The following is a 26,370-nucleotide window of genomic DNA, read 5'->3' as shown; positions in this document are numbered from 1 at the left end:
ACAAAATATTCAGTCATGTGCTGGAAATCTGAAACATTTGCTTTTTTTCCCTCAACCTAACAGCAAAGACCTTGGCTTTAGCTTGTAGATCTGACAAACGGGAGAAAAGCAAGAAATTGAAACCAAGGGAGAGAAGAGTGTTATGGATTAAGTTTTATGTCCCCAGGACAGGCATCATAGATATTAACCCCTTGTGATAGTTAAGGCTGTATGTCAACTTGGCTGGGCCATGATTCTCAGTGGTTTGGCAGTTATATAATGATGTAGTTTGGCAGTTATGTAATGATGTAGTCATCCTCCATGATGTGATCTGATGTGATCAGCTTATCAGTTGTAAGGGGAGTTTCCTCAGGGGTGTGGCCTGCATCCAATATATATATGAACATTCTGGCAAAGCTACTCGCTTGCTCTGGATCGTGCATCTAGCTGTTCATCATCCAACAGCAGTTCTTGGGACTTGAGCCAGCCACATGCTGGATTGCCTGCAGATCTTAGGATTAGTCAGCCGCCGCATCCTGTGAGCCAGCAGCCTGCCATCTCACCTGCTGACCTTGGGTCCACCAGCCCCTGCTGCTATGTGAGTCAGAAGCCTCCAGCCTCATACCTAACCCACAGACTGGGACTTGGCAGCCTCTACAACCGTGTGAGCCATTTCCTTGAGATAAATCTCTCTATGTTGTCGTTGTCGTTAGGTGCCGTGGAGTCGGCTCTGACTCATGGCAATCCTATGCACATCAGAACAAAACACTGCCCGGTCCTGTGCCAGCCTCACGATCGTTGCTGTGCTGGAGCCCATTGTTGCAGCCACTGTGTCAATCCATCTCCCTGAGGGTCTTCCTCTTTTTCACTGAGCCTCTACTTTACCGAGCACAACCTCTCTCTCTCTCTCTGTGTATATGTTTTACTTCTCTAGAGAACCCAGTCTAAAACACCTCTATACCTGTGGATGTAATCTCATCTGGAAACAGGGCATTTGTGATGTTAAGGAGGCCACGTCGATGTAGGGTGTGTCTTGAACCAACCACTTTAGAGATATAAAAGAGCAGCTAAGGCACAGAAGGAAGCAAGCACAAACAGGGAAAGACCGATGCCGCGTGGAGACCACCAGCTAACGGAGGAAGGGAAGCCGAAAGGGTCAGGGGTCTCCCGCAGAGTGGACAGAGCCTTGCGCTAGAGCCTCCACCCTGAACTCAGGCTTCTAGCCACCTAAACTGCGAGAAAATAAATCTCTGTTTGTTAAAACCGCCCGCTTGTGGCATTTCTGTTATAGCAGCGCCAGAGAACTGCGACAACGAGAAAAGAAGGACGGGAAAAGGTCTTTATCTGCAGACTGCTTTCCTGTTCCTTCCACCCCGTTGTCTGTTGTCTCTGAGCGGTGGGTCATGATGAGACAGTCAAGCGGTCAGGCTGGTTATAATTAACCTCTGATTCAGCATTCTTGCCAACTCAATCTAAGCGCAGACCACCACATAACTTTTCCTGCTGGCATTCGAGGACTACTTGTGACAAACAGACTAGGTACTTAGATAAGATAAGAGGCCATATTTCCTATCCCTACATGCGTGACCAGCTGTACATTACTGATCACCCTCCTGAGTTGTTTTTGAAGTTCCCCACCAGGTGCAGAGCATGCACAGTAAAAATCAAGGTAACCTATGAATGACCTTCCATATGAGATGATCGTGAACAAAGATCCTTTGCCGAGACTCAAACCAGGATCCACAGACACCACCCATGTGCAACACCCCAGAATAAGTCCTGTTCGACAACCATCTTAGTTCCAGCAACCACTGGGAGGAAATCCATCTTGAATTCCAACTGTGTGTGCATTTGATTTTCATAATCCCTCCCCCTCTCCTGAAAATCTCCACCCACGTAATGAATAAAGATAATCCCTTTTTATAAGCCCCAAGAAATCCTTCGTTAGGGAGAGACTGGAGGCTAGCGTAGGCGAAAACCCCTCTCCGTTTCTCCCTCGCAAGCCTTTTCCTAACAAACCTTTGTTCTTGTGGAACCTCTGAGCCTCTCCTGGTCATTCTTGGTCAGAAGAAGGTAAGAACCTAAGCAGGGCTTAGTTCTGAGCTGGGAAGCCCTGCCCTGTAACAATGAGCTCAAAGGAAAACACACCACCATGTGTGATGGAGGGGAAAAATGACCCCAGGGTGGAAATGTGGCTCGCGGCAGCGTGCACATGTGTGTGAATATGACTCAGCATGGCTGCACACAGGCTTTCAAGGGAAACTACCGCCTGTCCTCGACGCCAGAAACCCACAGCCGGTACTGACTCACAGCATAATCATCTCTGAGAGCAGCCCCCTCCACTCCTGTGCTTTTTGACCACAGCTGGTCCCTCGAGAAGCTTCTCGGTTTCAGAACGCAGCCACAAGACTTTCTGCCTCGTACACTGGGGAAAATTTTAGTGACTAAATGAGCCTTGAAATTTTACCTGAAAACGTCGTCACTTCTTTGCCTGTGTAGATTCTTTCTAGACGTGGGGTCCCTGGATGGTGCAAATGGTTAACATGTCAGCTGCTAACCGAAAGGTTGGTGCTTTGAGTCTACCCAGAGGCACCCTAGAAGAAAGACACGGTGATGTACTTCTGAAAGGTCAGCCACCGAAAACCCTGTGGTCCTGCAGTTCTACTCTGACACACACGGGGTCACCAGGAGTTGGTACTGACTCGACGGCAGCTGGTTCCTGGTAGTTCTACATGTAAGCCACAACAATACTAGTTCAAGAAAGGAGGTGAATAAAGAACGACTCTTGTCTCTGGAGTCCCAACCCAAACTGGGCTTGTCCTCATAGGCTTTCAGGACTCATTTTCACCAAGATTAGACAACATGGACATGTACCCGTCAGAAAGACTGACACAGAGGAGAGTGGGTTTATAGCTCTGTATCCTCTGTCAGTGAACCAGGGCTTGCCAGGGCTAATGAAGCTGAAGCTTCAGGGCCCCTCACTAGCACAGGCCCATCTACTACGCAGCTTTATCATCGTTTTCTTAAAGAAGTCCCACAGACTCTAAGCTTCAGGGCCCTCACAGCTCTGTACTCAACATGTGAAGGTGCACATATGGGGCTGAAGTCTATAAATTTGGAGATGACCTGAGATACGAGGAAGTCAAGCCAGCCACAACTTCATGGAGACCTCAGTCATCTGTCTGAATGGTCACTGCAGTTCACTATTCATTCTATGTATTCTTTCTCATTGGAGTAAATACCTTACCAACAAACAAAAAATTGCTATTTAGAATCACAATAAAATGTTGTGATAGAAACCCATGATTTTCATGGACTGAACTTGACCTCTTCTCCTGCAGTGGTCTAAAGAAATGAGAATTAACAATGTTACATTGTAATATGTACTATTCATAATTACTGTCATGCCTTTTGTCATGACAGTAATTTATTCAGCACTTACTCTGGGTCAGACAGTTTGACAAATACTTTGTATACACTACCTCAATTAATCCTTATTACAACTTTATGAAGTAAATATACCCATTTTACAGAGGAGAAGAGTGAGGCTTGGAGCAATTAAGTAAATTTTCTAAAATCACACTGTAATCTGGGTCTGTTTGACTCCAAAGCCTCATGCTTTGTTTAGGAAGAGAAGTTGAGAAGTTAGATGCTCCCGCTATCCTGGGTGAATAAGCTTTTCTATACCAATTCTAACATCTTTCATAGATCTTTAATATCTCATGTGCATTTTCCAACCACAGTCTCTCCTCCACCAAGAAATTTGTTTGGGGGTTAAGGAACTTAATTGAAAGAAATTCAGAATCAGGCCTTAGCTAGGTTAACTTTCTAAATCCTAAAGTTATATTTATATCCCACCTCCAAGTTAGACTTTGTGTATGATCAAGGCAATCTGATCAAAGAAGTTGATACATAGCAAAACAGTAATAAACCATATGTATCAGAACTTACAAACCAAAAGAAGAAACCAAACAACGCCTTAAAAAAAAATTCACATCATACAGCTTTTGGTTAGTTTTTTTTTTTAAACAAACTCGAAGTTACTTCATACTATTTAAATCATTGTTATTCTACATTTTAAATAATGCTATTCAATAGAATTACAAGTCATCCTTTACCTAATTTCTAATTGTCTTCATTCCCCATTGTTCCCATGTCATCAATTTAAGTAAAGTTACAATAAGTCTAATCTCTGCCCAACCACACCCAGGAAACCCTGCTCAGATGTCCAGACTTGGATACGTATCCTACCTTTTCTTCGGCTTCAAGAGAAGAGCCCAGGGAGTCTGGTCTGGAGAAAAGGAAGTCGAGTTTTCTTCCTTGTCAGAGTAACTGACGTCTTTCTCTTTCCTTCCTGTTGGGCTCGGGCTGAAGCGCTGCGCCTTGCGTGCTCTCTCGCAGCCCCTGGAGACCCTGGGTGCTGGGTGGCTACTCCCACATCGCCCACAGAGCTGCCGCTATACAAAGCCACACCAAAGAGCTCAGTGAATGCAACATTTTACAAGTTTAGCTGGAGGAAAGCCTAAGCTAATGCTAGTGAAATACTCCACCACTGCCAAGGAAACCCCCAATAGAGACAGATGCTCTAGGCTGCCTTCCAGTCGGCCCCCGACTCAAGGTGGTCCCATATACAACAGAAGGAAGCACAGCCCTGTCTTGTGCCGTCCTCCTGATTGGTTGTGTTCTACAGGGTTTTCATTGGCTGATTTTTGGAAGTAGATCACCAGGCCTTTTTTCCTACTCCATCTTTGTCTAGAAGCTCTGGGGAAACCTGTTCAGCGTCATAGCGACACACAAGTGTCCCCTGACAGATGGGAAGTGGCTGCACATAAGATGGGAATTGAACCAGGGCTCCCCCTGGAAGGCGAGATTTCTGTCACTGAACAACCAATGCCCCCTATAGAGACTAGAGGCTTTGAATATTCAAATGTTCCCACATTTCTGAAGGATTTCACATTGACCTCAAATATACATGACTTCTCTAAGAACAGCTGTTAACACAAGAATTGATTTATAACAACACTGACATGGACTTATTTGGGGAAAATTTCACTGACGTATAGAATATACAGAGCATTTTATACAAAACATAAAAATTCATGGCTTAATGAATTTTTCCTAAGTGAACACACCCCTATCAAGAAACAAAACATTACCAGCATCCCGGGAGCCCCTTGCGACCCTGTCCAGTTACTAACCCCACCCCTAGGATAACTATTATCCTGACCTCTAATACCACTACCCTGGTGGTGTAGTGGTTGAGTGCTACAGCTGCTAACCAAAAGGTCGGCAGGTCGAATCCAATAGACGCCCCTTGGAAACACTATGGGGCAGTTCTACTCTGTCCTATAGGGTCACTATGAGTTGGAATCAACTCAACAGCAACAGGTTTGGGTTTTTTTGTTTGTTTGGTTGGCTGGTTTATTCTACTGTAGGTGGAGAGTTGTATTGTTTATAATTTTAGGTTGTTATGAATAGTGTTGTTACGGACATTCTCCTTTTCTCTCCCCCCTCTTTTTTCTTCTCACCCTCCTTTTTCTTGCCATTTTTTTCATTACTGGTTTAGCATGACTCCTTGGTAGGTCTTAGCAACACATTCCTAGGCACAGGAAAAGCCATAGTCCACAGGGTAGGATCTAGATTGCAAAGGGCTGTAGATCACAGACCATATAACGACCCAGCGAGGCCCAGCTGTGGCTGTTGGTATTGTTATAGGACCATTAGGACTACACTTGCTAAATAGAGGCAGCAGCAACCCCAGTCCTAACCGAAGGCTAACCCCAAATTAAAAACAAACCCAAGATTCACTCCACTGACTTAGGCCAAGAAACTAAGCATTATTCTGAAATAAGGCCGAATCTCAGTTATTTATGGGCAGGTATGAGTCAGTTGGAAACCCTCGTGGCATGGTGGTTAAGAACTATGCCTGCCAACCAAAAAGTGGGCAGTTTGAAACCACCAGGCACTCCTTGGAAACTCTATGGGGCAATTCTACCCTGTCCTACAGGGTCGTTATGAGTCGGAATCGACTCGATGGCAACAGGTTTTTTTTTAATGAAGTCAGTGGAAACCCTGGTGGTCTAGTGGCTAAGAGTTCGGCTGCTAATGAAAAGGTCAGCAGTTTGAATCTACCAGGCACTCCTTGGAAACCCTAAGGGGCAGTTCTACTCTGTCCTAGAGAGTCATCATGAGTTGGAATCAACTCAGTGGTAACGGGTTTGGTGGGTTGTTGTTGGAATGAAGTCAGTGGATCTTATACTACAGTACTTGGATGGACATTCTTTTTTTGGCAGATCGTGGGTGCTGGAAATGGCAGCAAGGAGCAGCCAGATGCCATAGTTGTTTTAAAGTCTTTAGCCCTACGCGCCCCCCCCCCAAAACCCACTGCCATCAAGTGAATTCTAACAGATTGTGTATCAACTGGGAAGAATACATCACTTTATTTTTCTAAGCACTACAACATCATATGTTGTTAGCTGCTGTTGAGTCAATTCCGACTCATGGTGACCCCATGTGCTACAGAGAAGCCTAGAAAACTTAACCCCTCCCATTTAAAATTAGTTTTAAAAAATTTTCCATAGAAACCATACCTTAGACTATGGCTACCAGGCACCCTGCTAACTCAGAACTGAAGCCACTCCAAAGTCCACCTTTCAGCCACAGATTAGACAGTAATACACGTAGGAACGTGCTTAGTTCAATCAAGTGTAGGAGACCAAATGGGCAAACCTGCCCAAAAGCAAAGAGGAGAAAGCAGGAAGGGACATGAAAACTGAACGAATGGACACGGGGAACCCAGGGTGGAAAAGGGAAGAGTGCTGACACATTACAGCGACGGCAACCAATGTCACGAAATAATGTTTGTATAAATTTTTTAATGAGAAACTAATCTGTGCTGTAAACTTTCAGCTAAAGTACAATAAAATGAAAATAAGGAAAAAGAACTGCACCTTAGTCAACTTGATAGCCCCAGCCTCAGCTCAGGGCCTGCTACAAATCAAGGGCTCAACATAAGTGTGTTGAATAAATGATCAAATCGTTCTGAACATAAACAAAGCAACTCATCGTTCATAAAGCAGACTCAAAATGCTTTGATGATTTAAATCAACGTCCTTTGAAAGTTAAGGTTGCAGAGTAGCACCAGGTCCATATAAGCTGAAATTATGTAAAACGATTTTTAAATGTGCATTTACATTTGTTGGTTGACGTACACGCTGACGATTCTTGCTAAAATATGACTTAAAATCTATAAGCATTAACCATATCCTATCCTAGCAGCCATTCAGGGCACTCACTTGAATTAAGAAGGTCAGAAATGGCTTTGGAGCAATTTAAAAAGACGTCCCAAGCCTCACACTCTTTAATTTCAGTTGTTCACTCAGAACCTGTGTATCTTGCTTTACTCATTAATTCTGAGACACGTGGCTGGCGGTACTCTAAATCCACAGAAGAGCAGCAGCAGCAGATCGGAAGCTCATGGGAGGCCCCTGTGTGGCTGAGGAGTGTGGGGGGCTGGCGCACGGCCTGGAACCAGGTGGGAGGTCGGGTGGTTGAGAAGGACAGCTAAAACCGGGCCACCTGACGCTGAGGGTGCAGGAGGACAAAGCAAAGCAATGTCAGAGTCAGCGTCACATGGAGACGGGGGTCAAGACAGAATGTTGAAGCCAGATACGAAGGAGGGAATAAAACTGAAAAGGTAAATAATGTTCAGGATCTAAGAGGCGGGAGACCAGGTGTGGGAAAGGCGCCAGTCTCCCGCCACAGGTCGACTGGCTGGGGTCAGGTGACGCCCTGGGGCGGCATCCCTCTGTTGCCCACAAGGGGGCAGGCGAGTGCTTCTTCCTCCACTCCCTCAACTCTCTCACTTTGGGACTGAGGGCAGAACCAACACCCGTGGGAAGACTGTTCATTCGTTCAACAAATTTGTAATTGTGCACCTACTATGTGCCAGGCACAATGTAAGGGACAGGGGTACATTAGTGAATAAAACAAAGATTCTGCTTGCAAGGAACGCAGGTTCTGGATGCAGAGACACCATAAACAAGCGCACATAAATATTTCCTTCCAAACTGCCAGAAGCCCTATGAAGGAAACCCAAAGGATGCAGGGGAGAGAGGCCTCTTCGCAGGGGGGATTTTACGCCGAGACGTTGTTGTTGTTGGGTGCCCTCCAGTGATTTCGACTCACAGCAACCCCATTTGACAGAGTAGAACTGCCCATAGGGTTTTCTTGGCTATAATCTTTACAGGCTCAGGTCATAGGGACTTTCTTCTGCCGAGTGTGTGAGTGGGTTTGAACTGCCAACCTTTCAGTCAGCAGCTGAGTGCTTAACATTGCAGGTGTTAAAGCTTAATCACCCATACACCACTGGGAATTAGTCCGCAGTCTGACAAAACTGGAATTATTGACTCACAACAAGGAGGATGGGAGAGAGGAGGCAAGCGTCTTTGGCCAGGTTTAGGTCCCGCTGAAGCACCCTGATGAGAAGGGCCCCTACTGACAGGCCAACCAGGTCACTGGCCTAGTCCAGGTGAGAGACACCAACCTTGAGCCTGACTGGGAGTGGATGCGTTAGGAACAAGGGGTGCTGATGGAGTGAAGGTAGTAGCATCTGGAGCTTAATCCCACATGTCCCGGGACCTTTGTGGTCAGCTCTTCCCTGGGGGATGGGGAGTGGTCCTCGAAGCTGGGCTTGGGAGGAATAAGACGTGATAGATGACAATTTGAGTTTGACTTCAAGGGGGTGGCCAAACCAGAAAAAAAATCTCTACCTCAGAGTAGATGCAAGCAGGTGTGTATGCCCCAACACCTCTTGGGGACAGTGCTGCACTAGAACTCAGCGCAATGATTAATTTGCACAAAGACCACCTGAATACAAGGTGGTGCAAATGGGTAACACACTCAGCTGCTAACTGAAAGGTTGGAGGTTTGAGTCCACCCAGAGGCACCTCAGAAGAAAGGCCTGGCAGTCTTCAAAAAAATCGGCCACTGAAAACCCTAAGGGGCACAGCTCTATCCTGACCCACATGGGGGCGCCATGATTCACAGACCAGCTCTGCAACTGGCTATGAGTGAAGTCTAGGTCTAGCTCTTTCAGGTTAAGGACGCAGGGAGTGCGCTGCATTTCACAAAAATTTCCATCCAAATTCTTTTTTAAAAATGATGCTTAAAGGAAAAATTCTCATTTACGTGGAAAAATTGGCTCCCCTAAGGAAGGTTTCATTTAGATAGCTAAAATTTCCTAATCCTAGACTCCCAAGGGGACGTCACCAATATCTCACGTCGGCAATCGCTTTACAATCCCTGACCAGATGTCCGAGCCTGTTTGAGTGAGCAAATTAAGGCACACGTTACACGCGGGCTGGCGGGCCGGGGCGACTCTTCCCCTCCCGACTGGTTTATGTGCATCTGTTTTGTTTAGTTGCCCTAGTTCAGTTAACTCCCTGGCTACCCTGATGGTTCCCGTGGAAACCACTCCCTTTTCCAGGACAGGAAAACCTCAAAACCGAGAGCCCCAACCGGTTAGCCACCAAGTCCACTCTGGCTCCTAATGACCCTACAGAGTAGAAGTGCCGCATAGAATTTCCAAAGCTGTTTTTTTTTAAATCTGTATGGAAGCAGCTGCCACATCTTTCTCCTGCAGAGAGGCTGGCAGGTTCAAACCGCCAAACTTTGCAGCCATCAGCAGCCAAGCGCTTAACCACTGCTCCATCAGGTCTTCAATTCCAAGACTGGGGGGGGCGAGGGGGGAACCGTTGCTATGGAGTCAGATTCCGACTCCTACCTACGAAAACCCACGCTTACTGCGTGGAGTAGATTCCGACTCATAGCGACCCTATAGGACAGAGTAGAACTCTCATACGACCCTATAGGACAGAGTAGAAGCCCCTCGTAGTGTTTCCAAGGAAAGGCTGGTGGATTCCAAGGGCAGACCTTTCGGTTAGCAGCCTAGCTCGCTTTAGCTCTTAACCACTGGGCCACCAGGGCTCCATTCCAACTCAGGGACCCTGTAAGACAAGAGTAGAACTGCCCCATACGGTTTCCAAGGAGAAGCTGGTGGATTCCAGCTGCCGACCCTTTAGTTAGCATCTGGTCTCTTAACCACTGCCAACCAGGGCTCCAAGACCGGACAGGGGTTAATATGGAGGCCACCCCCCCACCCAGCCTCACCCAGGCTGCTGATGTTCCCAGGCGGCCGGGTGAGGGCAGGGGCGGGCCCTCGAGCTAGGCACGGGGCGGGGCAGAAGTGGGGGCGGGGCCTGAGCGGGGAGAGGGGCGGGGCCTGCACAGAGGGAGGGGTGGGGCTGCGCGGAAAGGTCCGACCGAGGCGGGAGAGGCGGGGCTCGGGCTGCGGGAGAGGCGGGGCCTTCGCGGAGAGCGCCTACAAGGGGGCGGGGCGGGGCCGACGTGGGAGGCGGGGCCTTCGCGGAGGGGGGCGGGCCGGCGCGGAGGGGCGGGGCGGGGCGCCCGAGCGGAGCGGACTGCGCAGGCGCCTTGCTCCGGGGGGCGGAGGCGGCGGCGCGGCAGGAAAGATGGAGGACTACCAGGCTGCGGAGGAGGTAACCCAGCGCCCGGTCGGCGGCGGGCGGTGGGGCCGGAGCGCGGGGGCGGGCGAGCGGCGCGCCCGGGGTGCGGAGGGCCCCTTCCCGCTCGGAGCCCTTCCCGGGCCGCCGGCCGCGCCCACCGTGGCGGCTTCCGCCGCGGAGCGGGTAACGGGTGGGCGCCGTCCGGCTGGCAGGAGCGGCCCGGGGGCGGCGGCGCTAAGGCCGCGCGCGGCTCCCAGTCGCCCTGTCGCCCGCGGCGAGCCCGGAGCCTCGGGGCGCCGCCCTGGACGGCCGGGCTGGCCGGGGCAGGGGCCGGGCGGCGGGGGGGACCTCGCTCGGAGGCCAGGCCGCCCCCCCCGTCCGGGGGTGCAGTCCGTGGGCGCTGTGCGTCTCCCGGGCCGGGCAGGGGCCCGACTGCCCGGGGCCCGACTGCCAGGGCCCGAGAGGAGAGCCTGCCTTTGTCTCCCGAGCACCTTGCTCCTGGCCGCCTCCCTCTCCCAGCGCGGCCGGGTCGCTCGCTCAGGTCCCATGGAGTTTGAAACGTCCCTCCGATGGCTCACTCCTGGGGGGAAACTGGCCCCTCACTGCCTCGGCGAAGAGCCAGGGCGAAGCACAGAGGTGTTTGCCAAGCAGAAGACATTCGTCCTAGCTTTCCTTCAGGCCCAGAGGCATTCGGGGACTCCAGTCAATGGATGTAGGAGAACGGTTGCTCATTTCCTTCCTGTTAGATAATTCTTCTTGCTGAAATTCAAATAGCGCCCTGTGTATTATGCAGCCTGCCAAGAATAAAAGCCGTAGATAATTTGGTACGGTTTGATGTCTTACCATTTTTGAAATTTAGTGTAAGAAGGAATGTTTGGAGGGAGACAAAGATTGTAAGGCCTAAGGACTGATCTAGAGTTTCAGCTTTGATCTGACTCCCTAACTAGCACAGATACTTTTACTGCGGGCCATGACAAATGTTTGAATGTTGATAGCAGCCAAGTGAATAATTATCAGAAGACATAGCTCAGAAGCAGCTGGCCAAGGAAGAGCTTTTTCCGGTAAACTATTAACTAATACTGAAAAGTGATTTGTGTGATAGGAATATTGAGTAAAGCTTTTAAAAAACAGATGACAATGTGAGAGAAAGCCCTTAATACAGCAAGCTGCCTTCTAATGCAGGCGCCGTCCCGGTGAGGTGGCTCAGTGACTTCATTTCTCTAGCTCTCAGGTGCATACCTGTAGAGTGAAGGGCAGAACAGAGTGGCCTGTATCACACTGTCTTGTAGTAGGTGTGCTGTGGATCTTTACTAAACGTCCGTGCCAGTCTTCCTACCAGCCTCTGCACTAAGTCTTTTCTGCGTACCCTCCAGCTTCACAGAGTTACCTGGCCTTCGTAACTCCACTCCCAACTTTATCTTCTCTGTAGAAGTTGAAACTGTCAGGTTCTATACAACTTCTGTACTTCCCACTATTGTTTTGTTGTTAGGTACCATCAAGTTGGATCTGACTCATAGCGACCCAATGGACAACAAAACAAAACACTGCCCGGTCCTGCACCATCCTCACAATCGTTATGTTTGAGCCAACTGTTACAGCTTCTTGCTAATAGGTCATTAAAATGTCCCTTAACCTTTTTTATACTTTATTCTTGTTGTTAGTTGCTGTCGAGTCAGCTCTTGACTAATGGCGACCCCATGGGTGCAGAGTAGAAGTGCTCCATAGCATTTTCAAGGCTGTTACCTTTCAGAAGCAGATCGCCTGGCCTTTCTTCCAAGGTGCCTCTGGATGGGTTCAAACCACCAACCTTTTGGCTGGTAGTTGAGCTCTTAACCATATGTGCCACCCATAAGGAAAGCTATACACAGACTTTCCTTTTTGGTTTAGGGTCCCCATAGGCACTTGTAAGGAGCCTGAAGTGACTTAATCGCTAAGACACCACAGAGTTTCATTCACGTGGTGGGTTGACTTGGGTCCCAAGTATAACCAGTTGTTATACTGCAGGTAGGTAAGCTGACTTCAGAGGTCAGCCCTGATCCCTGTGAGAAGGGCTGTTACTACAGAACCCCAGAGAGGCTTTCTTCTCCGGTAGCTTCTGGGAAGTCAGTGCCCGCAGTGGTGCAGCGCAGGCAGGGAGGAAAGCTCAGAGGGTCAGCAGGGGCACGCTGCCTTTATTCTCCCGGACACTTTACCCTCCTGTGGCAGGTTCAGAGTGCTGTTCCCTGGGATGCAGCCACAACCTCCCACTGCGTTTCCCATGTAAAGAAGCATCTTGGCAGGCAGGGGATGGAGAGCGATGTTATTTTCAGAATGACCTTGTGCCCGTTCAGATTTACTCTGTGTAAAGAGAGAAGAGGAGAAAGAATACCATTTATAAACCCTTGGCATAGCAGACCACTGGCAGTTACCTCGGATCTCATTCTGACACACTGACTGAGACCCACGGGCCCGCCTCTGGGCTGTACATTCCTGAAGTAGTGCGGCATTGAGGCAGAAAAGTAATTATCAGGAAGTGGTATGACCGCTGTCAGTCTCACCGCTAATGTTACTACTGTGTCCGTCCATCTCATTGAGGGTCTTCCTTTTCGCTGACCCTAGCCTGCAAATAAACCAAACTAAACCTGTTGCTGTCTAGTTGATTCCGACTCACAGCAACCTTATAGGACGGAGTAGAACTGCCCCGTAGGGTTTCGAAGGGTGGCTGGTGGATTCGAACTGCTGACCTGGTTAGCAGCCATAGCTCTTAACCACTGCACCACCAGGACTCCAGCCTACTAATAGTTAACTGCAAATAATAGGAACTGTTATTGTCCCTGTTTCACAAATGAGGATATACACACACATGCGGTCTGGTAACTTGTCCACAGTCATGCAGTGCATAAGTGGCATCAGATTTGATCTGGCCACTGCAGCTTCTGCCTCTGTACTTAACCTCGTGGTGTACCGCCTCTCTGCATAAAGAAAATGAGCTCTGAAATCTGTAGCTCTCTTAAGCTAAAGTCAAATTTGAGTTCCTTCTTACATAGCAAATAGCTTAAGTTTATAATACATTACTTTGTAACAAAAAATATTTGTTGTTGTTGGGTACCATCGAGTTGGTTCTGACTCATAGTGACCCTGTGTACAACAGAGCGAAACACTGCCTGGTCCTGCGCCATCTTCACAGTTGTTGCTCTTCTTGAGCCGGTCATTGAGGCCGCTGTGTTAGTCCATCTCGTTGAGGGTCTTCCTCTCTCTTGCTGACCGTCTGCTTCACCAAGCATGATCTTCTGCTCCGGGGACTGTTCCCCCCTGATAACACGTCCAAAGTACGTGAGACAAAGTCTCACCGTCCTCGCTTCTAAGGAGCACTCCGGCTGTACTTCCAAGACGGATTTATTCATTCTTCTGGCAGTCCATGGTATATTCAGTGTTCTTTGACAACACCATAATTTAAAGGCATCGATTCTTCTTTGGTCTTCCTTATTCATTGACCAGCTCGCGTATGTACATAAGGCCGTTGACAATACCGTGGCTTGGTTCAGGCACACCTTAGTCCTCAAAGTGACATCTTTGCTCCCTAATACTCTGAAGAAGCCTTCTGCAGCAGTCACAGGAACTCGAGCTTTGGGCCTCCTAATCAGCCTCCGTTAGGGAAGAGGGAATTAACGTCTCTGAGATGGATCCCCTCAGCAGCTTCTGCTCGCTTACACTAAGTTATCCGGACAGCCAGTTGAAATGGATGGAGGTTGTATTCTAGTTTAAAATGAAGTCAGTCTTTTTGGATTGTGGTGTGATTAAAACATAGACGAACAAAACCTCCAATTTTTTTTTTTAGTCTATCCCCTGGCCCCACCTATCGCTCTGACCTTCGCAGAGCCCCTAGTGCTTCCGGGTCTCCCTGTGTTGTGCTCATCGGTAAGAGGGACAGTCTGCTAGGTGATGTCTGAAGCCTTCACTTCTAAGTTATGTTTGCTCCCTAAATTTGCAGTAGTCACTGTAAGGGAACAGATCCTTTAAACATCAAATTTAACTAACTTTTTTTGTTTACAGACTGCGTTTGTTGTTGATGAAGTGAGCAACATTGTAAAAGAGGTAAGAGGAGAAATGCTCCCTTGGGAAGTGTTTGGTTAATAGCTTATATGTATGGAAATAATCTGTTTTAAATACCGTCTTGGAATTGTTTCAGCTGAGTCTGTGTGTTTTGGCATTTCAAATAACTATTTATTTCAGTGAGTGTCTAGATACAAATTACTCCCATTTTATGGAAATTGTATATTTTAAACCAGACAGGAAGCTTTATATGTATAGCGTTATTACTGGGTGTTACTAAGGCTTGACTTTATAACCTGGTAGTGTAAAGACTCCTGATATACAAATAAGTGTGTCTAGTGTTTAATAGTGAGCATAAAAAAAAATCAATTTACAGTTATTCAGGAGCTGACGGTCCCACTTGGGGCTTCTTTGGTTCTTTATTTTTCTCAGGTCTTAAACTATCCACAATACTATTATTGGTCCGGGTATCTTCTTTAGATGAGAAGGATAGGAGACAAAAAGGGACATTTGTTATTCATTTATTCATTCAAAAACCTTCTGTTGAGGGAGCCTGCACTAGACTGACTGGTGGGCAAGGCAGATGAGGCCCTGGCCTTTGAGGAGCTTGCAGTATGGGCACAAGGCACACATCAGAAATCACCCTGGAACACATGGCACTGCATTGCCCGTGTGGTAAGGGCCACAGACCTGGTGCTGTGAGAATATTACGGGGGATTTGACACCCTAGGGAGTTCAGGGACGGTTCAGAGCTGAAATCTGCAGAAAAAGTAGGAGTAGGGTTAACTCAGTACAAAAAGGAGGACAAACAGTCCAGGCAGTTGGTAGACAGCATGTGCAAAGGCTCTGTGGTAGGAGCGCACGTGGTGTATTTGAGGATGGCTGGAGTACAGAGAGCTAGGGGAGCCAGGGGCAAGAAGGAAGCCAGAATGGTTTTCCCAGCAAGCTGCCCTTCCGGTGTAAGATGGAGCACAGACACTGATGCCATCACCGAAAGTCATGAGATGGTCTGAGTTTAACATTACAATCTGACGTTCCTTGGTGGTTGAGAATTGACTCCAGTGCAAATTATCATTAATGCAAAATACTGACTCCAGTGCTAGGAATTACAGCCTATTTTTGTCAACAGTATCTGAAAGCAGAGCGATTTTCTGTTTTACTGTAGACATCATTCAACATCAGGCTCAGTTAGTTGCTTTCCAGGATCTATACCATTTGCTTTCATTTTTTTTCTGAATTGTGTTTCATGTGGCACACATGGAACAGGAAGATGAGTGAATTAAACTACAACTGCCAGAAGTAGGCGGGAGAAAGACGGGGCAGTCTGCTTCCATAAAGATTACAGCCTTGGAAACACTGTGGGGCAGTTCCACTCTGCCCTGTGTCTTCACTGAGTCGAAATTGACTTGATAGCAGGTTTGGGTTTTTGTGTTTTGGGGTGAGAAGTAGGGTCTGTGGGTTATAAAATCTAAAGGCCTGCTTGTTTTCTGCTTTGGTTTGACTTGCTTACCTGGCTACAGGTACAATCGAAAGTACACATTGTAAATCCACCTGGAAGTGTGAAGTAGCATTGCAGAGTTACTTTAACATCTACCACTGGCCTCAAAGGGCTTTCTTTGTCCCTGTGAGAGGCTAGTTGTCCCTGTGAGAGGTTAGTTGTCCCCATGAGAGGTTAGTTCTGTACTCAGACTGCTTGAAGTACTGGGCAGTAGTAAGTTGGCGATGGTCCAGGATTGGAGGAGGGTTCCCCCCCACCTCCCGCGCCCTGGCAACGGTGGATTTGAAAGTCTGTGTGGAGGCGGGCTGCCGGAGTTGGAGGTTTCGTATCAGAAATAAAAGCTGTGGATGAGTTTGGTGAGCTCTGATGTCTCACCATTTTTGAAATTTTGTATAAGCATCAGCTTTTCTCTGACGATGCCCAGATCTAGCAGGAACGTGTTCCCTTAAACCAGGGTCGCCTTTGCCGGGCCCCATTTTATGCCCTGGCCTGAGGAGGGAGCAGGGCCTGGCTGAGGACGAGAGGAGCCAGGAGCATTGCGAACAGGTGGAGGGGGTTGAATTGGGGGTGGGGCAGGAATGGACAGATGTTTCTCCTGCACTTGGAGGTTGTCAGCGGAAACATGATTTATATCTGCTCCTGCCACCCCATCTCCACCAGAAACTTTTCATTCACTGTTGAAAAGTCCTTTCTAATGCCAGCTCTTGCCTCAACCTCTGTACATGGTGGAAGTAGAAACCACAGGTCAGCCCTATCCTAACCAAATTCTCTCTCAGGCTGACTACAGGGGGGCTAAAGGAAGGAATTCTGTTATTTCTTTTATTTCAAGGTGGTTGTTGTTGTCGTCAGTTGCCGTCGAGTCGGTTCCAACTCATAGTGACCGTGTGTACACTGAACATAACACTGTGCAGTCCTGTGCCACGCTCACAATCATCGTTATGCTTGAGCCCATTGTTGCAGCCACTGTGTCAGTCCATCTTGTTGAGGGTCTTCCTTTTTTGCTGACCCTCTACTTCACCAAGCATGATGTCCTTCTCCAGGGATTGGTCACTCCTGGATTGGTCACTCCTGACAATGTATCCAAAATACGCAAGACCAGGTCTCACCATCCTTGCCGCTAAGACTTCTACAGCCCATTTAATGTAACCACAGAAAGTTCCAGGGTTACTAGGAGGATCTGCAGGGGGAGTCAGGGTGTGACTGGTTGTCCCCCAAGAGCGAGGTCACCAGGTATAAGCCCCCACATCAGACCCCTGTTCATCACCACCTCATGCAGTACAGAACCAGGAATGTTGTCTTTCTCTGCTTTTCTGAGGACAGAATTTGGCCCTCACGGAATGTTTTTATTTGACATCGTAATTGTCATAAAAGCTTGGTTTTCTGGTTTCCAGGTCAGCACATTAGAAAAGGTGGAGAAGGAAGCCAAGAGAAGCAGTATGCAGCGTCACAAACAAGTTTTGGAATATGTCAGGCAATTCTTCAGTTGTCTGATAAATGCCCTTACCTGGTAATATCATTCCCAGAAAATGTTGGGTAAAGGAAGTATTTTTGAATATATGATTATCTGGATAGTTTTGTATATTGACAACTGCACAAATAACCAATAATGCAGACATCTAATAGCCAAGAAAGGAACAAGCAAAGTAAGAATATTTTTTGGCCTCAGTAGGAAAAGTGTTGCTTACCGCTAGGTAGTAATAGCAGCAATGAACATTAAACCCAGTTATAAGTCAAAATGTTTAAAAAATTTGACAGACTGTAATTATGGATTTTTTATAATGCTTAAACAGTAGATAGATTTGCAAGGGTATCTTCATGATCAAAAAGCTGTTTATATTTTATTTAAATTTTATTTCATCAGTTCTTAGGATGATAGATTTCGATTGCTAACCAGAAGGTGTTTGGGCGGGCTGTTAACCGTGACCCCTTTGTGCTTTGTTTTCTAGGCTATAGAAAGTGCAATTGGCGGTAATGCCTACCAACACAGCAAGGTCAATCAGTGGACCACAAACGTCGTCGAGCAAACTCTGAGTCAGCTCACCAAGCTGGGAAAGCCATTTAAATACATTGGTAATGGACTTCTCTTTCTCACAGACATTGCTGGTGCTTCTTTACATACTGACCGGAGGCTTGTCTGAGCCAGAGAGAAGACAGCTAATGTGGCAATAAGGAGCCCTGGTTGTACAGTGGAAACCCTGGTGGTGTAGTGTTTAAGAGCTATGGCTGCTAACCAAAAGGCTGGCAGTTCGAATCCACCAGGTGCTCCTTGGAAACTCGATGGGGCCATTCTGCTCGGTCCTGTAGGGTCACTATGAGTTGGAATTGACTCGATGGCAATGGGTGGGTCACACAGTGGTAAGTGCTTGTCTGCTAACCAAAAAGTCAGTGGTTCCAACCCACCAGCCACTCTGTGGCAGAAAGATGTGGCAGTCTGCTTACATGAAGATTACAGCCATGGAAACTCTATGGGGCAGTTCTACTCTGTCCTACAGGGTTGCTGAGTCGGAATTGACTCGACGGCAATGGTGGGGTAGCGGGGAGGTGTGGCAATGCAGTGCCTACCTCAGAGAACTTTCCTAAGAAGAGTAGTCAGTTGCATTAGGTTTTCATCCACTCTCTCTGCTTAGCGGCTGGCACCATTGCAGGGCACACGCCAGGCAGGACACCACAGGGTTCCAGATCAGGAAAGGGGACTGTGTGTAATCGGTGACCACAGGGGGACAAGGTAGTCTTCTGTCGTCTTCATCATGAGCGTCAGCCACGGGGTCTATACACACTGCTTCAAGTGGGCAGAGGGACGTTGGTGTTGCTGAGTGAACGTGTGCCCTGATAGGAGTCTCTTTTGATTCCAGTGACCTGTGTCATCATGCAGAAGAATGGAGCTGGGCTACACACAGCAAGCTCCTGCTTCTGGGACAGCTCCACCGATGGTAAGGCTTCCATGTCAAGTACCGTCTTGGACTACGCTGAAATATCTCATAAAAGCAGTTTGATGAGATATAGTAAAACCTGCAAAAGCTGCAACCTGTGTAAGGCAGAAACCTGTCAGAGAAGGAAAACTAAAGCATTTTCCACTAAAATGAATGACAGAAAAGCGGTAAGACTGCACCCTGTCAAAGGCAGAAAGCTTACGAGACCCAGAAAAAACAGGCAGTCTGTCAAGTTCTGGCTCTCACAGGGTTCGCTGTATGTGCTTGAACGTTCCACATCGCTGAACGCATGTTCATTAGAGTTAACTTTAAAAAATTTTTATATTCCTGAATAAACTGAACGCTTCGAAGGCCAGCGTAGTAGAGGCGGGAGTTTGGGGACCGTAGTTTCAGGGGACATCTAAGTCAACTGGCATAATAAAATCTATTAAGAAAACATTCTGCATCCTACTTTGGAGAGTGGCGTCTGGGGTCTTAAACACTAACAAGCGGCCATCTAAGATGCATCAATTGGTCTCAACCCACCTGGAGCAAAGGAGAATGAAGAACACCAAAGACACAAGGTAATTATGAGCCCAGGAGACAGAAAGGGCCACATAAATCAGAGATTACATCAGCCTGCTGCTATTCATAAGGTTTTCACTTATGAAAACCTTATGAATAGCATTATTCATTATTGAAGATCATTCAGAAATGGCTACAGCAGTATATCGACAGGGAACTGCCAGAAATTTGGGCCTCTTTCAGAAGAGGACGTGGAACCAGGGATATCATTGCTGATGTCAGATGGATCCTGGCTGAAAGCAGAGAATACCAGAAGGATGTTTACCTGTTTTATTGACTATGCAAAGGCATTTGACTGTGTGGATCATAACAAACTATGGATAACATTGCGAAGAATGGGAATTCCAGAACACTTAATTGTGCTCCTGAGGAACCAGTACACAGATCAAGAGGCAGTTGTTGAAACAGAACAAGGGGATACTGCATGGTTTAAAGTCAGGAAAGGTGTGTGTCAGGGTTGTATTCTTTCACCATACCTATTTAATCTGTATGCTGAGCAAATGATCCAGGAAGCTGGACTGTATGAAGAACGGGGCATCGGGATTGGTGGAAAACTCATTAATAACCTGTGTTATGCAGATGACACAACCTTGCTTGCTGAAGGTGAAGAGGACTTGAAGCAGTGATGAAGATCAAAGACCACAGCTTTCAGTATGGACTGCACCTCAATATAAAGAAAACAAAAATCCTCACCACTGGACCAATGAGCAACACCGTGATAAACGAAGAAAAGATTGAAGTCGTCAAGGATTTCATTTTACTTGGATCCACAATCAACAGCCAGGGAAGCAGCGGTCAAGAATCAAGAGACACATTGCATTGGGTAAACCTGCTGCAAAGGACCTCTTCAAAGTGTGGAAGAGCAAAGATGTCACCCTGAAGACTAAGGTGCGCCTGACCCAAGCCATGGTATTTTCAGTCGCATCATATGCATGTGAAAGCTGGACAATGAATAAGGAAGAGCGAAGAAGAGCTGACACCTTTGAATTGTGGTGCTGGCAAAGAATATTGAATATACCACAGACTGTCAAAAGAATGAGCAAATCTGTCTTGAAAGAAGTGCAGCCAGAATGCTTCTTAGAGGCAAGGATGGTGAGACTGCGTCTTACATACTTTGGAATGTTGTCAGGAGGGATCAGTCCCTGGAGAAGGACATCATGCTTGGCAGAGTACAGGGTCAGCGGAAAAGAGGAAGACCCTCAACAAGGTGGATTGACACAGTGGCTGCAACAGTGAGCTCAAGCATAACAACGACTGTAAGGATGGCGCAGGACCGGGCAGTGTTTCGTTCTGTTGTGCATAGGGTCGCAATGAGTCGGAACTGACTGAACGGCACCTACCAACAACAGCACATCAGTCTGAGACCAGAAGAACTAGATGGTACCCGGCTTACAACCAGTGACTGCCCTGACAGGTAACACAACAGAGAACCCCTGAGGGAGCAGGAGAGCAGTGGGATGCAGACCCCAAATTCTTGGAAAAAGACCAGACTTAATGGTCTGACTGAGACTAGAAGGACCCCGGAGGTCATGGTCCCCAGACCTTCTGTTAGCCCAAGATAGGAACCATTCCCAAAGCAAACTCTTCAGACAGGGATTGGACTGGACTATAAGATAGAAAATGATACTGGTGAAGAGTGAGCTTCTTGGCTGAAGTAGACACATGAGACTGCGTGGGCATCTTCTATCTGGACGGGAGATGAGAGGGCAGAGGGGGTCAGAAGCTGGGTGAATGGACACGAAAATAGAGAGTGGAGGGAAGGAGTGTGCTGTCTCATTAGAGGAAGAGCAACTAGGAGTATATAGCAAAGTGTATATAAATTTTTGTGTGAGAGACTGACTTGATTTGTAAACTTTCACTTAAAGCGTAATAAAAATTCTTTAAAAATACTAAAAGAAAAATTTATAAACAAGACTTGCCAACCTTCATTTGTGTGCCATAAAAAGGCAAGTAGTTGAGTGTTGTGACCTTATGGGAATGGGAACATCTGTCCCCCTTTTCGCAGTTCTCAGTGCTGTCTCTCTCTCTGCAGGGAGCTGCACCGTGCGGTGGGAGAACAAGACCATGTACTGCATCGTCAGCGCCTTCGGCCTGTCCATCTAACGCCCGCCCACCTGCGGCCGTTCTCTTTGTGTTTCAGCGTCTCTGCTCCATCTTCTACCACCAGCCATGAATTCGGTCAACACCTTTCTTGTTTTTTAAGTGTTTTTTGTGGCACTCTCAAAATGTAGAGAAAAAACCAAAATGCCTGCACTGCTCCATGAATTATCGAAGTCGGCGGGATATTCCTGGGGCAGTCAGAAGCTGTGTTGCCACGAGTCTTAACTCTGAACATTTCTTTTCAAAGGTGCTAAAACTGAAATCTGCTAGTGTGAAACTTTCTCTACCCTTTGAAGTGATTTAAATACACTAATTTTCCATACTTTATACTTTTGTTAGAATAATAAATTATTCCACTTTGAAGTGTGTGATCGCGTTTGTCGTCAGACAGAATCACTAACGAGCTCTTCAGGTTTCCTTACTGGCAGGAGGCACGGGGTGATTGGCTCGTTGCGGCCCCAGGGCCTGGAGATGCAGCAGGGACCCGTCACCCCTGCCTTCCTCGCTTCCCTCAGGAGCTGGCAGGCAGGAGCTGGGCCAGCCGACTGCTGCTGCTTCAGCCAGGGCGCCGCAGTGCACGCAGGACAGCTTCTAATTCCATGTTTTCTTTTTCAGCAGCAATCATGAAAAAATGCTTTAGTACTTTATAGTTTACAAAACACTTTTACAATCTTTCATCTTGTGTCCATAACAGGTATGCAGTTAATTTAAAATAAGAAAATGTGCTTGGAAGTTATCTGCCTGATTTAAAGTCACGCGCCCAAGTGACTGGGGAGGCGCGCCAACCTCAGGCGCCTGACCTCGTGTTCAGCGCCCTTCCGTGGGCCCCGCTGAACACGCTCCTCTGTACACACCTTAGTGTCTACCTGCCCAGGTGAAAAAGGCCCCGCTCTTTTCTCTAGACCCCTCTTACTAAAGCACTCATTTCGATTGGCCAGATTAACTCCTCACACACACAGCAAACAAACAAAGCAGGATACATCTGTAAGGACAGAATATTAAAAGTTTATTGACGTTTACCAGAAAGGCAGTCTCAAAATGAAGCCATTCCCAAAACAGAAGTTTGCCATAAGCAGACATTTACTTGCTTTTGCCCAGTTACAGGGTTGGTTGTGACCAGGTGGCCTGCGCTCCCTCCGCACAGCTCCGTGTTCGAATACATAGTCCAGCTTTCCTTTCAGCTTAAAGTTTGGTGTTCCGTTTTATTTTACAAGTATTTACAGTCTTTGTAAAAAGGCAGTTTTCAGTAGCAGAAAATCCTTCTATGTTTCATAGTATGGTATTAGAGTTACCAGTATATCTAAACCATGTCAAATCGAGATAAAACAGGACGAGACGGCACAAACTAAAGCAACTTCCCTTTGGCCTGGGAAAGAGTTTGCGTTGTTTTCCTTAACAGTCTAACCTATAAGGCAACTGGTTTTTAAAATCTTCAGACTACACCTATATACTTCAGTGCTGAAGTCTTGCCTTGACCACATGTGGATAGAAATGCCCCTTCGGTGAGCTTCCATGCTTTTCCCTGGGAAAGGGATTCAGGAAAAAGTCACTGACCACATGACGACTTGTCTCATGTAACTGTCCAGTAAATAATTCATGGGCCACTCAAGGCTGCTGACAGTTGTCTCAGGCCCTGCCCCATCTGGAGTTCACACAAGTATCTAAACTTTCATTGCGGTCTGTAACTGTACAGTAACAACCTAACATTGGATATATTTTCTGTATCCCCTTATCTAGCCTTCAGAGGGGCTTACAAGACAGAAAACTGCATCACTTTACCGCTGTAATGATTTAATAATAAATCAAGCAGACCTACTATCCACATGGATAATGAAACTGTCCCTAGGGGAACTGTGAAAAAGTACCCGTGGTCATCTCCCAGGGTTCCCCTAGACTGGACCAGTATAAAAAAAGTATCCCAAAGATGTTACTTAGGCCGTTACCACTAAAGAACTAAAGTCAGTCCTTTAATTGTGTGATTGAAGTTTGCCAAATGTTGATCTCCGAAATTTTTTTTTCTTGCTACTGTCAAGTGTTTCTGGCAGACTTTAGTGTCTTAACCTAATTATTGCACATATTCTCCATGCTAAATGCTCCATGTTTTAAGGAAATTTACCCATGGAGTATGTAAAATACATATGATACGCTAGAGAATACAAAGCAAAAATGCATGATTTAATCAAGAACCCTTTTCCCCTGAAGTGCTTTCTCTGTCGTGTGTTTCCAGCTTTGTTACAAAAGTAAATAAATACTCCTGTATTGCTCCTTTCATTGACTCGATGCCGTGCAGAATCAGTGTCTGAAGACAGCAGTCGTCAGTCGAAAATTACACTGTAGGACAAAGACAATTTTTTAAGAGCTCTAATGTGTACGACTAAATGCCTCAAATATTTTACATTTACTGATAAATAACAGCATTCCAAATCATAAAGGACAATTATTTATAATAATTAAAACGTGTATATCACACACTACAATACATTAATCAGCACAAGTCGTCATTCATATACATGAAATTATACTAGGAGTAATCTCAGAAGTTGTAAAATTCGATAACAAAATTTTTTTTCTCCAATTCCTCCAAGTACACAGAATCAAAAAAAGTAATCACACCGTTGGAAGTGTAGAAACTGTAAACTTGAATTACCCTGGCGATAATACAGCTTTAATCCAAACATCCGTATTTACAAGGTTTTTCTTCAAACAAATATAGGTGGAGTTCACATTAAAGGTCCATTTAATTGAAGTTTAAGAAGAATGATACTGAGGTGTCACGATGAATTGTCTCACGTGGTCATCTCAAAGGTCCCAGCACCGCCTCAAGCAGGACACAGCTTTTAGCCACGAGTGGTGGCTGAGCAGTTAATGCGAGGGCGAGGAAAACGTGGGTGCTGTTTGCAGAGTGGGACAAACATCCTGCACTGGTGTGTCTGCCAAGATGGCAGCATTAAGAATGTTTCCAAGTTACAGTACACTAAGAGCTGCAGACAGTGCTGTGCATGTCCAAGGAGAAGCAAAGGAGACACCTGCGCCAGACTCTTCCGTTCAGTCGTTGACAAAGAGGACCTGGAGACTCTCCGGGGCCTTCTATGATGCCACAGATTCAGCAACACCAGAGACAGCTTTTTGCCAGAGCCAGTCGTCTGTTTACCTGACCACCAGGTGGGAAATGAATGGCAGGGGAATGCCTTCCCAGCAGTCTACCTGCTATCCGGAGTTTTCCAGAAGCTGTTTAAAATGTTCCACTTTGTTTTCATCTAGTTTCCAAATATGAAATGGAAAATTCTGGGCAATAAAGAATATTATATCAATCATCTGTTTGTTTTTTTTTTTAAATAAAGCTCCATGGGGTATCATTTTTAACAGAGTTGCAGAAACTACCATTTATTAGAAATGTAACTGTTAGCCTCTTCCCCACCCCAGTCACAGGGACATCCATTCATATGTATGTACAGACACGCATGCATACATGTGCCTGTGCACACATGGGCCCCTGAAAGACTGCATGGCAGCAATACCTTGCCCACGAGCGTGCAACTTCCAAGCCTCTCAGCCTTTCTCTGGTAACGAGTCACACCCTCGGCAGAACTCCACAGCCGACTTCTGCTCTGGTGAAGGTGAAGGGCTAGAACCTGCCTATCCTACCACTCCCCTGACAAGCCCTGACTTAGGTTTTGTACACAACGGTCAATGCCATCAGCCTGGGGAGGTGAAATGCTGCCCTGGAGAAAGGATGGGAGCCAGGAAGAGCTGGGCTCTGAGAACCTGAACAAATCACTTCCTCTCCCGAAGCTAACTTATCTCAGGCGCATGGCTGCCCAGGGCACTGAAGCTCGCGGGGAAGGACTGTCCCCATGAGGCAGCCACAGACACAGGTTTCCCTCTCAGCTGCACGGTGGGGAGAAGCCATGCTCCCACCTGCAGACCCCATTCACAAGTGCTCCCCAGGAACTCGGAACTAGTCAATCATCGAAACGAAATGCACATAATTCTTCCTCCTAAAAATGGGGTTTCCCCCACCATGCACCACGGAAGACAGGCTCCCTTCCATCCGAAGTCTTTAGGAAAAAAGATGTGGCCGTTTAAATTTTTTATCAGCATCTCGCTCCCTAAATAATGTAGCCACTCTGACAATAAATTTGGCCCAACATTTAAATTGGCCCTCAGTTTTGGTTTTCCTTTTTAAAATATGTAAACAAATAAGGAAAGGGAAATCTTGCTCATAGAGGATGTCTGAGTAGAAGCAGGTACGGGGCAGGCCAGGCTGTGGTTGCTGCAGGAAACCCAGGTCCCTGGGGCCTGCCGCCCGCCATGGCTCAGTCACTGTCCGACTCCTCCTTGTACTTGGCCCGAATGGCCTGGCCGTTCTGCAGAGGCATTTCTTCATAGTCACTCCTGTCACAAGAAAGAGACCCGTGACACCATTCTGTCTCTGACAGCTGTCAGTCATTCTCGCTCACACCGACTCGCCGTTCAGACAAGAGCTCACCTGGAAGCGGCACTCTCAATTTTCTAAAGCCACCCGATGCCCCCACTCCTCCCCCGCTGAGGCCAGGGCCACGTCCCCAAAGGACCAGTCTTCTGGTGACCACCACTCACTCCAAGTGGTCAGCAAAAAGGAGCACCGTTAAATCAGCCTGAGAAGGGTGAACACCAAAGACCGTGGATCACATGGCACTCCCAGGTAAGAGAGAAACGATGATACCTTGAAAGTCATTTTAGAAAGATTAACGGCCCTTCA

The 26,370-nt window shown here is 47.0% G+C and overlaps 3 protein-coding genes across 7 annotated transcripts in view; 1 reads left to right on the top strand and 2 right to left on the bottom strand.

The window, feature by feature from the left end:
• SYTL3 (synaptotagmin like 3) overlaps positions 1-4,320 on the bottom strand; it is a 112,421-nt gene extending 108,101 nt beyond the window's left edge. For 2 of the 3 annotated variants that reach the window (XM_049904701.1, XM_049904718.1), the window contains exons 1-2: positions 4,231-4,320; positions 2,447-2,573 (exon numbers count right to left, since the gene is read on the bottom strand). The gene's annotated coding sequence lies outside the window, so the exon portion shown is untranslated. The remainder of the gene's footprint in view (positions 1-2,446; positions 2,574-4,230) is intronic. The other variant, XM_049904710.1, reaches the window with a different exon arrangement.
• A 6,157-nt stretch (positions 4,321-10,477) lies between these two features.
• On the top strand, positions 10,478-21,832 carry DYNLT1 (dynein light chain Tctex-type 1). Its single transcript, XM_049904795.1, has 5 exons — positions 10,478-10,538; positions 14,538-14,579; positions 17,982-18,105; positions 18,888-18,965; positions 21,562-21,832. Exons 1-5 carry the CDS (start codon positions 10,512-10,514, stop codon positions 21,630-21,632), a joined length of 342 nt encoding a protein of 113 aa, XP_049760752.1. The 5' UTR covers positions 10,478-10,511; the 3' UTR covers positions 21,633-21,832.
• Positions 21,833-22,614: 782 nt separating this feature from the next.
• The window catches only part of TMEM181 (transmembrane protein 181), a 67,622-nt gene continuing 63,866 nt past the window's right edge, over positions 22,615-26,370 (bottom strand). For 2 of the 3 annotated variants that reach the window (XM_049904766.1, XM_049904751.1), the window contains exon 17: positions 22,615-26,024. In XM_049904766.1, the coding sequence (XP_049760723.1) occupies positions 25,946-26,024 (79 nt within the window). In that variant the 3' untranslated portion in view covers positions 22,615-25,945. The remainder of the gene's footprint in view (positions 26,025-26,370) is intronic. The other variant, XR_007519737.1, reaches the window with a different exon arrangement.

This window comes from Elephas maximus, chromosome 1 (assembly GCF_024166365.1).
Source record: "Elephas maximus indicus isolate mEleMax1 chromosome 1, mEleMax1 primary haplotype, whole genome shotgun sequence".
NCBI classification, from domain to species: domain Eukaryota; kingdom Metazoa; phylum Chordata; class Mammalia; order Proboscidea; family Elephantidae; genus Elephas; species Elephas maximus.
The sequence above is the reverse complement of the archived record's forward strand: the minus strand, read 5'-3'. Positions and strand labels throughout refer to the sequence as shown.

Bases quoted from the DNA above. Each gene is read 5' to 3' on its own strand.
- DYNLT1 (XM_049904795.1), top strand. From the start codon at position 10,512: ATGGAGGACTACCAGGCTGCGGAGGAG. The intron at 14,580-17,981 runs GTAAGAGGAGAA...TTTGTTTTCTAG, and splicing joins TGAGCAACATTGTAAAAGAG to GCTATAGAAAGTGCAATTGG. The intron at 18,106-18,887 runs GTAATGGACTTC...TTTTGATTCCAG, and splicing joins AAAGCCATTTAAATACATTG to TGACCTGTGTCATCATGCAG.